This window comes from Pelodiscus sinensis, chromosome 24 (genome assembly GCF_049634645.1).
Source record: "Pelodiscus sinensis isolate JC-2024 chromosome 24, ASM4963464v1, whole genome shotgun sequence".
NCBI lineage: Eukaryota > Metazoa > Chordata > Testudines > Trionychidae > Pelodiscus > Pelodiscus sinensis.
Genome location: NC_134734.1, coordinates 9555845 through 9573557, shown reverse-complemented (window position 1 = coordinate 9573557; position 17713 = coordinate 9555845). Strand labels below are relative to the sequence as shown.

The following is a 17713-nucleotide window of genomic DNA, read 5'->3' as shown; positions in this document are numbered from 1 at the left end:
ACACATTTGTATTTTGAATACCTATGTATATAATATGGTAGATGTAAAGAAAATATAAATTAATAATTAAGATAGTAAGCAGTTGTATGTTCCATTCAATATTACAGATATTTAATATATTTAAGGATAATACATCTTTATCATTAATATGTGTAAAGATAATCTATAATAAATGGTATGTTACAGCTAATATTATAGTCAGCCAATATATGTGAAGGTAATACATATTTCTAATTTAAAATAAACAGTTGTAGGTTATATATAATACAAGAACATAAAAATGTCCGTACTGGGTCAGACCAAAGGTCCATCTAGCCCAGTAGCCTGTCTGCCGACAGTACCAGGTGCCCCAGAAGGTGTGGACCGAAGACAATGATCAAGCAATTTGTCTCCTGCCATCCTTCTCCCGCCTTTGACAAACAGAGGCCAGGGGCACCATTCCTTACACCCTGACTAATATCCTTTTATGGACCTAACCTCCATGAATTTATCTAGCTCTTTTTAAAAGTGTTATAGTCATAGCCTTCACAGCCTCCTCTGGCAAGGAGTTCCACAGGTCGACTGCGCTGTGTGGAGAAGAACTTTCTTTTATTAGTTTGAAACCTGCTACCCATTAATTTCATTTGGTGTCATTTGGTAAGAAAACTTACCTGGCATTGCACAAGGTGGAGGGGGCTATGTGACATGCCCAGCAGCTTCTCTCCAGGGCTGGTTCAGGGTGAAGGTGGGGCACATCACCTGGTTGGCAGCTGCTTCCCCGGGAACATCAGGGGGCTGACTGCACAGGCTTGCAGTAGGATAAAACTCATATATTTAAAATTACCTTGTAACATTTTAATATAATCAACAAGAAGAATTAAAATTAGTCTAAACATTTTTAGAGTCCTGAATGAAAATGTTTCTAAACTTTTGTTATGCTGGAACAATTCCCCCCTAATATTAGCTAGGTGGCCAGACCAGGTAAGGTAATGGTCAAACTGATCTTTAAACTCTATGAATTAGTGGTAAGAAACTCATGTGGCAGGATAACCACTCATTGAGGTCAGATAACGGAATGGCAGGGAGTTCTAAAGGCGATCTGAGATTTAAATTCATTGTCTTTCCCTTTCTTTGTTCTCTTATTGCAGAAGACAAATATGAACAGCACTACTTCAATTATTGTCACAATCTCATGATTTTGAAGCTAACCTTGTGATTTTTGATGTACCTGACTCAGGATCTTTGAACACTTGGGGCTGGCACATACTGTGAAAGTGACTTAAGTGTCAGTTTCACTTCTGTTTATAAAGTCACTAGTCCATTATTGGCAGTAGTTGTAACATCCCTAGAACTGTGGACCACACCACAGTATAAACTCAGAAGGCCTTGCCCTGGCATGTTTCCAAAAGTTAAATGATCTATTCCGATTTTGGCAAACTACAGAAAGTAAGTAGCCTCTGGAATCGTATTTAAAGGCCCCCATCTGAAATGGCACATCTGTCCCCAACCCCCCCTCTCTGGGGCAAACTCCCCACATCTGCTCTTTTGCGACCCCTCTTCCTTCTTCTCTACTGCCCCCCATACTTCCCCAGGGCCTCTCTGCTGGCCTTTGCTTCCTTCCCCCACGGGACTAGAGGTCTGTCTGCCTCCTCCAGGCCCTTCCCCCAAGGCTGTCTCTTGGTGGGGCACTTTGGGGAGGAGCAAATTAAGAGGGCTGGTTTTGGAGGGCAGGGAAGGAGGCAGAGGAGTGGTGGAGGGAGCATGGGGGGAGACCCTCTTGGGCGTGTTACTCATGCCAACTTTCTGTGGATTTTTTGGGAGGTGATTTATTACTTTGGGGGAGCACCCCCATACCCTGGGGCGAAACTACACTACCCAAAATCCTACCGGTCTTCCAATCTTTTAAGCCAGCAGCTGTCGGGAAGGCAGATTATGGGATTAGTGTGTGTCCTTTCCCCCACACACACACCCACACCAGGCGCTGCAATGCCAAGGAAACGGAAAGGTAGGCCCCCCCCACAGATAACCCCTAACCAAGCATCTCCGGGATAGCTCTGAGGGGAGCATAGAGGTATCCCCAATTACCCTCAAACGCAGTAACTGTGGGAGTCCTGGATATGAGCCATCTAGGTTGGGTGAGGAGAGAGTGGGCAATAGGGTTTTTTCTCCATGAGCTTGTTGGGGTTATTGTGTCACACAGGGCAGAGCTGGTGGTGGTCTGCAAGAGAAGTGCGTTTGTGTGTTGTGTCAGAGCTATGGTGTAAGAGAAAGTGTGTATGAGTAGGGATGGCAGGGGGCAGCCTGTAAGGAGGGAGGTGCCTGTATGGGAGTGTGTGGGGAGGTGGTGTGGGGTAGGATGGGGATAGGGGTGTGTATGGAGATGAGGGGTGTGAAGTTGAATAGGAAAGAGGCAGGCATTTGTGTGGGATTGTGTGGGGTTGGATGGAGAGGTGTGGCATGTGGGAGTTTGTATAATGTTGTGGGGTTGGATGAGGGATAGGTAGGCCTTTGTGTAGTGTTGTGGGATTGGAAGTGGGTGCAAAACTGTGGGAGTTTGTGTGTTGTGGGCTCACCTGAGTGACAGATATGTGTGCATATGGCATGTGTGAAGGCATGAGCATTCATGTGCTCTGTGCAATTGTGGGGTTGCATGAGAGCATGGCAGGTGCGGAGGCTGTGAGGGTTTAGGAGGCTGTGTAGAGGTGTGTGTTGCATACAGTTGTGTGTGTGTCATAGGAATTTGGGCTGTATCCTTTGGAGAGGGGGGTTTTATGAGCTGGGGTCATGTGTGAGAGTGATCTAGGCCAGTTTGTGTGTGTGTGTGTAGGATAGGGTTTGTGGGAGCCCGCAGGTATATGTGGGAGTAATAATGAATTGTGTGTGTGTGTGTGTGTGTGTGTGTGTGTAGGATGTGGGGGTGTTGTAGTGTCAGGTTTTGAGAGTGTTCAGTTAGGTAGGGGTTTGTGTGTATGAGAGACAGAGTTCATGGGTGCCGGCGTGTGTATTTGGGGGTAATGATGAGGGGTGTGTGTCTGCACTCTCCACCACTTGGTCTCCGTTCTGTGGTGCCGCATCCCAACACCTTCCCCCCAAAATGTGCTCCAACCTGGACCCCTGAAAACATCCCCTCTTGTGCACCCTCCTTCTGGAAATTCAACCCCTTTCTGGACTCCTGTCCCAGGGGTTGCCCCCCAATGTGAATGTGTTTCCCTCAACCCAGGGCTGCTCCAGAAATACACACCACAGGGGGGTGCCCTAGAAATGCCTCCCCTGCCCAGGCGCTTGCCTCTGACTTGTAGTTCTCTGCATCCTATCTCCGGGGGGGACAACTCCAGAAAGGCTCTCCCCCATGCCCATCCTGACCCCAACTCCTCCTCCTCCTTCACCTCCAGAGGCCCAGGCTGCCCTGCGCCTCATGGAGGAGACGCCAGACCAGAGCTTTCGCCAGAAGGCCCAGACACTGCTCAGCATCTTCCAGAGTCAGCTCTTCCAGGCTCTGCTGGGTAGGTGCAGGGTTGGGGTGGGGCTTATGGGCTGGAGGTAGGGCAGACACAGGAGGGAAAGGGTGGAGGGGCCAATGGAGGGGTTGACAGATCAGGGGCAGGTTTTACAGACTGTGGCGGGGCTGATCGATCAGGGTGGGGCTTCAGGACTGGGGGGCTAACAATGGGGTGGGGCTGGGGGACTGGGGAGGGACTGACAGCTGGAGCAGGCCATAAGGGCTGGTGGCTGACACAATAGAGGCTGGACTGACATATCAGGGGCAGGGTTTAGGGGTGGGGAAAGGCTAGGACTTAAGGATATGGTGGTAGTTTAGATATCGTGTAGAGAGGGGTCTTAGGGACTTTGCTGGGAGGGGCTGACAGATCAGGGTTGGATTTAAGGATGGGGAATTAATAGCAGGGGTGGGGCTTATTGGCTGGGGAGGGACTGACAGATCAGGGGCAGGGCTTAGAAATGGGGAAAGGACAGGATTTAAGGATAGGGTATTGGGAGGGGCTTAGGGATTGGGGAGGGACTGACTGAGTGGGGGCAGGGCTCACAGATTATGGGGGGAGGGTTCACAGAGCAGGGGAGGGGCTTAAGGGCCAAGAATGGGAGGGTTTACACAGCAGATGACTAGGGGTGTAGGAGCGGAGCTTAAGTCATGGAGAGACACTTGACCCTAACAAATTCTCCTGGCTGAGCTGGGTGGCCTGGTGGCATGCACGGATGTGGGGCAGACCCTGCATGTGGACAGCAGAGGCTGCAGTGGGACTGGGTGAAGGGGGGGCAGGGCTATAATTAGGGTTTAATCTGCCTTGTTTAGCTCTGACCTGGGTGGGGGCAGGGGTAGAGACTGAGGGATGGCCCTTAAGGAGCTTTCAGACAAAGTGGTTCTGTTAAGCAGGCAGCCGCTGTCTGGGCACAGCTTAGCCAGCCTGCCCCAGCATCCCACTCCCACCCTGCCCCCATGGATGGGTCAGCACCTTGGGCCCCTCTGTGCCAGCATCCCAGCCCCGCCCTGCCCCTGTGGCCCGGGTCCAGCTTTCCAGCCTCATAGAGCTATCCCAGGCCCAGGCTCTCCCAGCAATGAGCACTGTGTGGGGCATGGCAGGGATGCTGGGGAAATACCCTTCCCCAGGGAAGTCAATTCTCATTGCCATCCCTCCCCAGACATCCAAGAGGTCTATGAAGCGACCCTGACGGACACGCAGCCCCTGACTGTGCACAGGGCTCGGGCCAAGGTAAATGGAACATCGGGGGAGCCATCAGTCCCCGTCCCAACTGTCTGTCTGTTCATTCATCCATCTGTCCCCAGACATGTCTGTCTGTCCATCAGTCCATCCATGCCTGTACACTGTTATCCATCCATCCATCCATCCATCCATCCCCAGACACAGATATTCCTCCGTCCATCTATCTGTCCATCCCCATACACAGCTATCCATCCATTTATCCCCATACACACCTATCCATCTGTGCATCCTCCCATCCCCATACACAGCTATCCATCCCTCTGTCCATCCATTCCCTTACTCAGCTATCTATTAGTCCATCTGTCCATCCATTCCAGCCATCCATCTGTCTGTCCATACATTCCCATACATAGCTATCCTTCCATCTAAGGCTATGTGTACACTGCACCATAGTTTGAAATAAGATACGTAATTTGAGCTAGGCAAATTGCACATCTTATTTCAATCTTCTTTTGAAAACGTTTATTTTGTAATTTGGTGCTGTCTACACAGTGCCAAATTTCAAAATAACCCACTATTCTGAAATGTCCTTTACTCCTCATGGAATAAGGTATACAGGGACGTTGGAATAGTGAGCCAGAAACAACAGGCTTGCTGTTAAGATGCAGGATAGCTATTTCGGATACTCCAAGTATTCTGAAATAGCATTGCAGTGTAGATGTAGCCTATCTGTCCATAAGTCCCCATACACAGCTATCTGTCCGTCCATTCCCACACACAACTATCTATCCATCCATTTGTCCATTTGTATACACAGTTATCCATCCATCTGGCCTTCCATCCATTCATCCCCATATACAGCTGTCCATCTGTCCATTGATCTGTCCATCTCCATCCATATCTGTCCATCTGCCTGTTGATCCATCCCCATACACAGCTGTCCATACATCCATCCATTCATTCATCCCCAAACATAACTATCCATCTGTCTGACCACCCATCCATCCCCATGTTCAGCTTGTCCCATCTGTCCATCCATCAGTCCCCATGCACAACCATCCTTTTACACAGCCGTCCATCAGTTGGTCTGTCATGCCGCTTTCCACTCCCCATTTGGGCAGCATATTCAGCAACTCTATATCGCTCTGTCTGTGACTTGCTCATTGGCCACTGTAGTGCACGGACACTAACTTATCCTTCCCCAAAATCTTTTCTACCAAAAATGCTTCTCAGACTCATTATAAAGGGACCCCTGGCCTGGTCCTGGGATGCAGCCACTCTGGGGTGTGGCAGCAGATTCAATGCAATGCTAATGAAGAGTAGGATGGAAGGGGCAGGCAACTGGGCCATGGATTACAAAAGTAGGGGGATTAAGGACACATAATGGAGTTACTTGTCATGGGAGTGACCCAGGGCTCCTGGGTTCCCACCCAAACGTCAGGGCTGGGGTTGTGGAGGCTGAGAGGTCTAAGGGATCTTTCTTGGCCAAGAGCTTTTGGCTTATTTCCTGTCCGAAAAATTCTCTCTAGCACTGCTCTGTGTCTGATCCTGCTTGCCAAGGCAGAGTGCTCCCTGCTGAGTCCCTGCCCCACTCTCTGTCCCAGAGCTCCCCCTAGAACTGCCACAGGGCAGCCCTGCCTGCTAGGGGAGCGCCCCCCTGTAGAGTCCCTTCTCCACAACCCCTCAGGGATTTGTGTCAGTGCTGGGATGTACCAATTGCGTGCAGGGAGGAGGTGACGTGGGGCAGACTGTACCAGAGAGAGGGTGGTAGATACTAATGGGGGGTCAGTACCAATGGGTGCTGCGGAGGAGGAAGGTATCGACGGGTGCAGGGAAAGGGTGCAACTAGAATAATCATTTCTGCCATGGTGCCATGGGGCAGGTGTGGCTGGGTCCCACTGCAGTGAGCCAGGCAGTGGGGGGGGGTGCGTGTAGGGACTCCTGGGGGGCCATGCATTAGATGTTCGATGGCGATTAATCTGAGCCCTGCCCCATGTGGAGAGACGGGGGAGTGCGGGGGATGGGGCCCTGGGCCTGTCCCGTCGAGGGGGCGCCGGCTGCCAGAGACTGGCTGGCTGGGGGGAGGGCGGGGAATGGGGCAGGGGGCCGTGCCCTCTAGGGGCGGCGAGAAGTCGGTGGTGTCCCCAGCCCGCTGCAGGTCTGGGCGCGAGACTGTGTGTGGCTGGGGGGCGGGGGTTGCGGGTCGCTGCCAGGCTCGTTGGCTCACCCTGGTTGTGTGTTGCACACGCGCGGGCTGCGTGTCTCACCCCCGCCGCTCGTGCCGCTGTCGCCTCCGCGCTGCCCGAGGCTCTGTTCTGTGGCTCGCTCGCTTCTCCCTCTCCGCCAGCGGGCCTGGGGCACCTCAGAGCCCAGCTCAGCCCGGTCCCGCCCGGCACGCCGGGGGTTAACCCGCCCTTCTCCCCCCTCTCGCCAGCAGGCCACCCCCCCTGCTCTGACTCGCTGCCAGGACCCGGCTGGGCGCGCGGGGCGGGTGCCCGGCCCTGCCCGCTACTCTCCGATCCCCTACCCCGGCCCCCAGGACCCCCCAGCGCGGCGCAGGCTCCCCTGTCTCTCCTTCCACCGCACCCCCAGAGAGCTCGCTCCTGCCCTCTGCCTCCTCCTGCCCCTCTCCACCCGTCCTCTTCCTCCTCCTGCCTCTCCCCAGCCCTCCTTCCTACCCCCTCTTGCGTCTCCTGCCCCTCCCACCCCCCTCCTCTTCCTCCTCCTCCTCCTCCTGCCTTTCCCCATCACTCCTTCCTACTCCCTCTTCCTCCTCCTGCCCCTCTCAGCCCTCCGTCCTCTTCCTCCTTCAGCCCTTCCCATCCCCTTCATCCTCCTGCACCTCCCCATTCCTCCTTCCTACCCCTCTTCCTTCTCCTGCCCCTCCCGCCCCTCCCTCCTCTTCCTGATTTCCCCCATCCCTCCTTCCTCTTCCTCCTTCTACCCATCCCCACCCCTCCTTCCTACCCTCTCTTCCTTCTCCTGTCCCTCCCACCCTCCTTCCTCTTCCTCCTCCTGCCCCTCCCCACTCCTTCCTACCCCCTCTTCCTCCTCCTGCCCCTCCCCACTCCTTCCTACCCCCTCTTCCTCCTCCTGCCCTTCCCCACCCCTCCTTCCTTCCCCTCCCCACCTCTCTTTCCTTCCTCCTCCTGCCCTTCCCCACCCCTCCTTCCTTCCCTTCTATTCCTCTGCCTGCCCCTTCCCCACACCTCCTTCCTTCCCCTCCTCTTCCTCCTCCTGCCCCTCCCCACTCCTTCCTACCCCCTCTTCCTCCTCCTGCCCTTCCCCACCCCTCCCCACCTCTCTTTCCTTCCTCCTCCTGCCCCTTCCCCACACCTCCTTCCTTCCCCTCCTCTTCCTCCTCCTGCCCCTTCCCACGCCTTCTTCCTTCCCCTCCTCCTCCTCCTCCTGCCCTTTTCCACCCCTCCTTCCTTCCCTTCTATTCCTCTGCCTGACCCTTCCCCACTCCTCCTTCCTTCCTCACCCCTTCTTCCTTCCCCTCCTCTTCCTCCTCTTGCCCTTCCCCACCCTGCCTTCCTTCCTCTTCTATTCCTCTGCCTGCCCATCCCCATCCTTCCTTCCTTCCGCCTTCTCTTCCCCATCTGTCATTCCTTTTCCTTTTTCTCCTCCACTTGCTGCTTTCTCCATCCTTCTTTCCCTCCACCGCCTTTGTCAAACCCGCCTTCCTTCCCTTTCCATTCCTCCACCTGCCCATCCCCATCCCTCCTATTTCTCCACCTGTTGCCTTCTCCAATCCCTCTTTTCTTCTGCCTTTTATTCCTCCACTTGCTGACTTCCCTAATCCTTCCTTCCGTCCGCTTTCTATTCCTTCTCCTGTTCCTTCCCCAATCTTTCCTTTGTTTGGCCTGCTATTCCTCTGCCTGTCCCTTCATCATCCATTCTTCCTTTCGCCTTCCCCATCCATCCCTCCTTCCTTCTTTTCATCTTCTATTCCTCTGCCTGCCCCTTCCCCATCCATCTCTCCTTCTACCTTCCCCACCCCTCCTTCCTTTCTTCCGCCTTCTATTCCTCCGCTTGCCGCCTTTCCCAATCCCTCCTTTCTTCCGCATTCTATTCCTCTTCCAGCCCCTTTCCCATCCCTCCTTCCTTCTGCCTTCTCTTCCCCATCTGTCATTCCTTCTGACTTTTCTCCACTTGTCGCCTTCCCCTTCACTCCTTCCCTCCACTTTCCCTCCTCCACCTGCCGCCTTTCCAAACCCTCCTTCCTTCCGCCTTCTCTTTCTCCACTTGCCATTTTCCCCTTTCCTCCACGTTCGATTCCTCCCTCTTCCCCTTCCCCATCCCTCCTTCCTTCCGCTTTCTATTCCTCCGCCTGCCCCTTCCCCATCCCTCCTTCCTCCCCCCCCCGCGCCCGCTCCCCCCTCCCCGCTCTCTCCGTACGCCTGTCTCCATCCCTTCATCCCTCCGGCAGCCCCCCCCCCCGCCGCCCCTGCACCTGGGGGGGAGCAGGCAGCGGCGCGGCGCTGGGGAGCGGGGGGGCAGGAGCCTGCGTGCTGAGCAGGAGGAGGGGGGCAATTGGAGCCGAGTAGGGGCAATTAATTCCCCGGCCCCCCGGAATATCTGATGTGCTGCAGATCCGCCCCGGCCAGCGGCTCCGTCCTCCCCAGCCATGGATTGTCTCTGCATAGTCACCACCAAGGTAAGGGGTTGAGGGGTTACACCGTGGGGCTGGGGAGGTGCGGGGGTGTCCGCGGGACTGGGGGTTCATGCGGGGGTGTCCTTGGTACTGGGGGGGAGCCGGGGATCTCCGTGGGCCTGGGGGGGCTCTCCGTGGTGCTGGGGGGGGGGGGTCCTGGGGTTTGTGTGGTGCTGTGTGGGGCGGGAGGTGTCCGTGGGCCTGGAGGGGTCTCCGTGGTGCTGGGAGAGGCTGGGAGGTGTCCGTGGGCCTGGAGGGGTCTCTGTGGTGCTGAGGGGTTCTGGGGTCTCTGTGGTGCTGGGAGGAGTGGAAGTCTCTGTGGTGCTGGGGGGGGGGGTGTCTCCGTGGTGCTGGGGGGTCTGGGATCTCTGTGATGCTGGGGAGTCTCTGAGGAAATATGGGGGGGCTGGGGGTCTCCATGGTGATGTTGGGGGTGGGCCTGGGGATCTCTGTGATGCTGTGGGGGGCTGGGGTCTCCATGGTGATGTTGGGAGTGGGCTTCGGGGGTCTCCGTGACGCTTGAGGGTCTGGGGTCTCCATGGTGATGTTTGGGGCTGGGAGTCTCTATAGTATTGGGTCCGGGGGGGGGTCCCTATTGTGCTGGGGTGTTCCAGGAGCTTTCTATAAGGCTGAGGAGGCCTGGGTCTCTCTGTGGGGCGGGGAGTGTCCATGAAACTGTTGGGGGGATGGGGCTCTCCACGGAGTTGGGGGCAGGCTAGAGGTCTCCATGGGACGGTGTATGGGAGGGCTGGGAGTTTCCATCTGATGTGCCTGAGGGGCTCCATGGTATTGGCATAGGGGAAGATCTCTATGGGACTGGGGAGGCTGGTGGGATCTCTGTTTTTGAGGTGGGCTAGGGACTTTCTTTGGCACTGGATATGGGAGGGAGCAGAGACTCGCTATGGGGCTGGGAGGGAATGCAGGGGGATTGCCTGTGGGGCTGGCTCTGTGGGTCAGGGTTGGGGCTCTTTGTGGCTGGGGTCTGAGGGGACCTGGGGCTCTCTATAGTTGTGCTCTATAGGACTGTATAGGAGTGTGGTGCTTGGATGCTGTCTGGGGTTTGTGAGTCTCTCAGAGGCTGGGGTGGAGGCTGGAGGTCTGGAGGTGCCTAGCCTGGCTTCTCACATTCACTACCTCTGTACATGCTGCCCCTGCTGGCTGGAGGCTGGGAGGGCCTGGTGTGTGTGTATCACCCCCTCGCCCCCTTGATTTGGGGGCAACTGGGGGGGGCTCACTCTTCCAAATACCCCACCTCCATCAGGGCATAGGAAAAGGGGCCAGGGCTGTCTGCTAAAAATCCACCTGGCATGTGGACTCTCCTGGCTGTCCACATGGGGGTGGGGATGGGGGTGAAATTCTGTGTCTGTGCACAATGTGTGCATGCAGGTGTGTGTGTCTGCAGAGTGTGTGCATGTGCTTGTACAGTGTGTGTACTCAGTGTGTGTGTATTGATGTGTGCAGAGTGTATTTGTGAATTTGTGTGATGTGAGGCTATTTTTTTGTGCAGTGTGTATCCTCAGGAGTATCTGTGTGCACACACAGTGTGTGTGTGTGTGTGTGTGTGTGTGTGTGTGTGTGTGTGTGCGCACATGTGCCACTGCTTTTGTGTTTGGAGTGTTTGCATGTGCTTGACATGTATTTTCACAACAGCACAGCTTGCACACAACTATTTTTGTGTGTGCGTGGTATATTTGTAAGTACATATGCATAGTGCGTGGGAAGGGGGATGCAGCTAAGGGTGTGTGGCCATATGTATGCACATGTATGTGTGTGTGTGTGTTGCTGTGCTGCCCCTTACAGGTGTGTATATGTGTGTGTGTGAAGACAGATGGCCAGTGGCAGCAAAGACATCTGATGGGTAGAAGATAGAGGAGGAGTGTGGGGTGGGAGCTAGTCTGAGCACATGGTTGGGGATCCCTCTGGGTGGTGCCCGGACCTCACCCCAGACATTTCAGCCAGGCAGATGATGGGTGGAGGAGTGAGATAGGGCACAGGTGGGGTGGGGGAGGGAGGGAGGGCATGAACTAAGCTGAGAGCCTCATGTGTTACAGCCCAAGCTGCCAATAGTAGGTGTGTGTCAACAGGACAGGGTGTTAATGAAGGTGCAGGGAGAGTTGGTGGGTGTGTAGGTGTTTGCCTGGGTATGGTAGGGGGAGGCTCAATGTGGAGTGTGTGGGGACAGCCGTGCAAATGGGTGTGCAAATGGTTGTGTGGAAGGTTCTGGCTGTGTGGGGATCTCTGTGAATGACTGAAAGACTGTGGTTATGTGTGCGGTGGCTCTATGGGTGGCTGTGATTGTGTGTGGTAGATGGGCAGCTGTGAACTGGCTGTATATGTGAATGGCTGTGTGTGTATATGGTGGCAGATCAGAACTGTGTGGATGGCTGTGCTTGTTGTCAGTTGTATTTATGGCCTTGGCAATGTGTGTGTGGATGTCTGGGTGTGTGTATGGTTGTATGAACAGTTGTGGCTTTGTGTATGGATGACTCTGTGTGTGGATGGCTATATGCATGGCTATGGCTGCATGGACAGCTATGGCTGTGTGTGCTAACTGTGTGTGTGGCTGTGTGTGTGGATGACTGTACGGATGGCTGTGGCTGTGTGGATGATTGTGGCTGTGTGGGTGGGCAGCTGTGACAGTGTGTGTGGCTGGCTATGTGTGTGTGGCTGTGTATGTGAATAGCTGTGGGGGGGCTGTATGGATGACTGTGTGTGGATGACTATGTGTGTAGGCAGTTGCAGCTGTGTGTCTAGATGGCTATGTGGACAGTTGTGGCTGAGTTTGTACAGGTGCTGTGTCCCCTCGGTAGTGTGTAACTAACAGTGCATCTCCAGCCTAGGTAGGCCAGATCCTAACCTTGCTGTTGGTGCTCCCAGTGGGGGTCAGGCCTGGTAATGAATGGGAGGTGAGAGAGGGCGCAGAGGAGTGGGTGGCTAGATTAACGCATAATCCCCCTTTCATTTCACCCCAGAAAAAGTTCCCACTCTTTCTCTGTGTAGTGAATTCAGTGCTGGTCATTGTGTGTGTGAGCACCTGGGGGTTGAGGTTGAGGCCTGCATTATTTCGGAGGGCAGGGAAGGTGGTCTGAGGGCTGAATGGATTTGGGGACAGAGGGCACTGGGGGGAAGAAGGGGTGATGGGTGAAGATATGGAGGTTTATTCTGAAGGAGGCTTGGACCACTGACGGGTATCTGGAGGTACATTTTGCAAAGGGGTTACTGGTGGGTGGAAATCTGGGGTTATATTCTGGAGAGAGATCAGTGTTGGATGAGGATTTGGGGGGCATATTCTGGAGAAATGTCTCTGGGAAGCTGGGGATCTTGGAGTGTGTTTTGAACATGGGCCTTTGGTGGAGGGGAGCTCTGAAGGTTCATTTAGAAGAGGGGACAATAGAAGTTGGGGGATCTGTAGGTGCGTTCTGGAGAGATATCAGTAATGAATACCAGCTATAGATGTATGTTCTGGAGAAGAGTCATTGGTAGACAGGGAGATTTTGAAGTATGTTCTTGAGAGAGATCAGTGGCAGATTAGGATCTGGAGGCATGTTCTGGTGTGGGGTCAGTGGTAGACAGTGATATGGAGGGACATTCTGGAGAATGGCCATTGGTGAAAGTGGCCTCTGGAGGTATGTTCTGGAAAAGGAACCCTGGTGGATGTGGGAGCTGGAGGTATGTTCTGGAGAGGGGTCAATGTTGGATGGAAGATCTACATGTCTGTTCTAGAGAGGGACCACTGCAGCATGGGGATGTAGAGATATGTTTTGGAGAAGGATTACTGGAGGACCTATAAGCACCTTCTGGAGAGCGTTCACTAATGGATGTGGATCTGAATATTCATTCTAGAGAGGGGTAACTTGTGGTTGGGGATCTGGAGATATGTTCTGGAGATGGGTTAGCAGTGCATGTGGGTGTGGAAATGTATTCTGGAAAGGAGTAACTTATGGTTGGGGCTTTAGATATACACTCTGGAGAGGGATCAGTGGTGGATGATAATTCTAAAAGTACATTTTGGAGCAGGGTCACTGGTGGATTGAGGATCTGGAGGTAAGTTCAGGAGATAAGTGGTGGATGGGAGATCTGGACATCAATTCTGGAGAGGGGTCACTACTGCATGGGCATTTGGAGATATGTTCTGGAGAAGGATAACTGGAGGATGTGGGATCTATAGGTGCATTTTAGAGAGGAAACATAGTGATTGGGGATCTAAAGGTACATTCTGGAGAATGGTATGTGGTCAGTGGGGATCTGGAGGAATGTTTTGGAGAGGGATCACTCGGTGGTTACTGTTGGGTGTAGGTTCTGCAGGTATGTTCTGGAGAGAGGTCACTGGCAGATGGGGATCTGGTGGTACAGTTTGAAGAAGGATCAGTGGTGGATGGGGGATCTAGAGGCACTTTCTGAGGAATTATCAGTGAAGGTAAATTCTGGATGAGTCTCTGGTCAGATGGGGATCTGGAGATGGGGACCTGGAGGTACATTCTGGAAAGGGATCCCTTGTGAATGTGGGATCTGGCAGTGTGTTCTGGAAAGGGGTCAGTATGGATGGGGATCTAGAGGTGCATTCTGGGAAAGAATGACTGGTTGACTGCGATCTGGATGTATGTTCTGGAGAGGGCTCTCTAGTGGATGCGGGATCTGGTGGTACGTTCTCTAGACAGGTCAGCAAGGTTGGGAATTTAGACACTCATTCTGGAGTGGGGTCTCTGGGTGCATGGAACTCTGGAGGCACTTTCTGGAGTATGGTCATGGGTATATGGGGATCAGGAGATCTGTTCTGAACAAGAGTCACAGGTGGAGGTTATCTGGAGGTACATTTAAGTTAGTAGTTGGTGGAGAATCTAGAGGTACTTTTTAGAGAGGGGTCACTGATGGATAGGGGTCTGGAGGTACAATCTGGAAAGGGGTCTCTGGTGAATGTGTATTCTGGAGAGGGATAATTTGTAGATGTGGATATACATTCTGGAGAGAGGTCACTGGTGGATGGAGATCTGTAGTAATGGTCTGGAGGGGGGTCAATGGTGGATGGGAATTTGGAGATATGTTCTGGAGAAAGGTCTCTGGCCAAATGAGGATCGGGGGATATGTTCTGGCAAGGGGTCACTGAAGGATGGGGTCTGAATATGCATTCTGGAAAGGAGTGACTTGTGGTTGGGGATCTGGAGATTTATTCTGGGGATGGGTTAGTGGTGGATGGACATCTGTAGGTGCATTCTGGAGAGGAGTCTCTCATGGATTGGGATTTGGAGATGTGTTCTGAACAGGGATCAGTGGTGGATGCTAGCTCTAGAGGTAAGTTCTGGAGAAGTGTCATTGGTGGATGGGAGATACTGAGGTCTGTTTTGGAGAGGTGTCACTGGTGGAGGGAGGATCTGGAGGTTCATTTTGGAGATGGAGTCACTGGTGGATGTGGGGTCTGGAAATCTGTTCTGAGGAGGAGATAGTGGTGGTTGGGGAGTCTGGAGGCACATTCTGGAGAGGGGTCACTGGTGGATGGGGATCTGGAGCTACATTCTGGACTGGGATCTCTGTTGGGTGTGTCTTTAAGAGGGGACAATAACAGATGAGGGAACTGGAGGTACATTTTGGACAGGGTTCAATAGTGGAAGGGAGATCTAGAGGTACTTTCTGAAGAACTATGACTAGTGATTGGGAATCTGGAGGTGCCTTCTATAGAATCATAGAACCATAGAGCTGGGAGACCTCAGAAGGGCATCAAGTCCAGCCCCCTGCTCTAGGCAGGAGCAATCCCAACTAAATCAACCCAGCCAGGGCTTTGTCAAGCTGAGACTTAAACACCTCTAGGGATGGAGACTCCACTACTTCCCTAGGTAACCCATTCCAGTGCTTCACCACCCTCCTAGGGAAATAGTTTTTCCTAATATACAACCTGGACCTCTCCCACCACAACTTGAGACCATTGCTCCTTGTTCTGCCATCTGTCACTACTGAGAACAACCTTTCTCCATCCTCTTTGGAACCTCCCTTCAGGAAGTTGAAGGCTGCTATCAAATCCCCCCTCACGCTTTGCTTCTGCAGACTAAACAGACCCAACTCCCTCAGCCTTTCCTCGTAGGTCATATGCTCCAGCCCCCTAATCATTTTAGTTGCCCTCCACTGGACCCTCTCCAATGCGTCCACATCCTTTTTGTAGTGGGGGGGCCCAGAACTGGACACAATGCTCCAGATGTGGCCTCACCAGAGCCGAATAAAGGGGAATAATGACATATCTGGATCTGCTGGCAATGCTCCTCTTAATGCAACCTAATATGCCATTAGCCTTCTTGGCTACAAGGGCACACTGTTGACTCATATCCAGCTTCTCATTTACTGTAATCCCCAGGTCCTTTTCTGCAGAACTACTACTTAGCTGGTTGGTCCGCAGCTTGTAACAATGCTTGGGATTCTTTCGTCTCAAGTGCAGGACTCTGCACTTGTCCTTGTTGAACCTCATCAGATTTCTTATGGCCCAATCCTCCAATTTGTCTAAGTCACTCTGGACCCTATCTCTGCCCTCAAGCGTATCTACCTCTCCCCCTGCAAACTTGCTGAAGGTGCAATCCATCCCCTCATCCAGGTCATTAATAAAGATATTGAACAAAACCGGTCCTAGAACCGAACCTTGGGGCACTCCACTAGAAACTGACTGCCATTCGGACATCGAGCCGTTGATCACTACCCGGTGGGCCCAGCCTTCTATCCATCTTTCTATCCATCTTACCGTCCATTTATCCAATCTACATTCCCTTAACTTGCTGGCAAGAATATTGTGGGAGACCGTATCAAAAGCCTTGCTAAAGTCAAGGTATATCACATCCACTGACTTTCCCATGTCCACAGAGCCAGTTACCTCATCATAGAAGCTAATCAGATTGGTCAGGCATGGCTGGCTCTTTGTGACTCCATGCTGACTATTCCTGATCACTTTCCTCTCTTCCAAGTGCCTCAAAATGGATTCCTTAAGGATTTTTCCAGGAACCGAGGTAAGACTGACCTGCTTATCGTTCCCTGGATCGTTCTTCTTCCCTTTTTTGAACTACATTTGCCTTTTTCCAATCATCCGGGATCTCTCCCAATCTCCACGACTTTTAAAAGATAATGGTCAAAGGCTCCTCAATGACATTTGCCAATTCCCTCTGTACCCTCAGTGGCATAGAGGGGTCACTGGTATGTGGGGATCTGGAGGCATGTTCTGGAGAGGAGACAGTGGTGGATGGGGATTTGGAGGTACCTTTAGGAGAGGGGGTCACTGGAGGATGGGGTTCTAGAGGCTTTTTCTGGATGGAGAGGTGGCTGGGCCAGTTTTGAGCGAATGGTGTTGCAACCTAGTGCCAGGATTGCCACACCTGAAGGAAGAACCCATGGGAGATGGGGCCAATATTTAGTCCTAAAAGCACTTGCTGCTTGGGGATCCCTTGAGCACTGCTATGGGACCTGGCAGCCATAGCCAGCAGTGACCAGAGGTCTCGTGGGGATGATTCATTGAATTGAGGTGGCATTTGAGGAGGTTTTCTAGACTACAGAAAGTTGAGGGGATGTAGGGAGATGCTGGAGGGCATAGCTGGGCTGTGTGGCCAGGCAAGTCTCTGTAACTCATCGGGGGACCAACTGAGTCAGTTCCAGAGCATTGCCAGACCCACTTCTGCCCACAGTGGAGGTGTGGTTGGTTTTCTGAGGGAACCAGGGGTCTATTATATCCAGGAGATAGAAATCTTCACCTTGTCTCCGACCCCTAAACCTGACTGGAACCCCTAGCCCAGAGTCTAATGCAAACCCTGACCATCTCACTTACAATCTTGGGGAGCCCCATGATACATAGGACTCCTGGGTTGTGTTCCTGCCAAGTGACCTTGGGCAAAACCTACTACCCCTTCCTGCTCAGTTTCCCCATCTTCCCAAGGGGGAAAATCCACTGAGCCCCTTTGGGAAGTGCTTTGGGGCCCATTGGTTGAGAGGGCTGTAGAGGGTGTGTGTGTTTTTTTGGGGGGGGTAATGGACATCCTGCCTTGGACTGGGTCTGGACAAAGTTATCCCCAAACTTGGACATCCGCCACCTGAACCTAAATCTCACCCCAAAGCTTGACCTCTAACCCCACCTGACCCTAAAATCTCCTTCTGACCCCAAACTGGAGCTCTGATGTTTAACCCTGACCTTAAAATCTCCCTCCAGATCAGACCCCAAACTCCCACCCTTGCCCTCTGGCTCCACAGTGAGCCACTGCTGTGCCCCTAAAACAACTCCAATCACACCCACCCCTGCACTTGCCCTTACCCCTTAGGCTGCTTGGCCCTGTATCTGGCATCTCAGTGCATATGAACCAGACATGCGGGGTCTGGACAGTGCCCAGCACAAGAAGCTGTGATCTCGGTTGGGAAGTGTCTCTTCATTTCCACCATCCCT

General features: G+C 53.1%; 1 protein-coding gene across 2 annotated transcripts in view; it reads left to right on the top strand.

Moving 5' to 3' along the window:
- Positions 1 to 9138: 9138 nt before the first annotated feature.
- DLG4 (discs large MAGUK scaffold protein 4) overlaps positions 9139 to 17713 on the top strand; it is an 81465-nt gene continuing 72890 nt past the window's right edge. For both annotated transcript variants that reach the window (XM_075907637.1, XM_075907634.1), the window contains exon 1: positions 9139 to 9318. In XM_075907637.1, the coding sequence (XP_075763752.1) occupies positions 9289 to 9318 (30 nt within the window). In that variant the 5' untranslated portion in view covers positions 9139 to 9288. The remainder of the gene's footprint in view (positions 9319 to 17713) is intronic.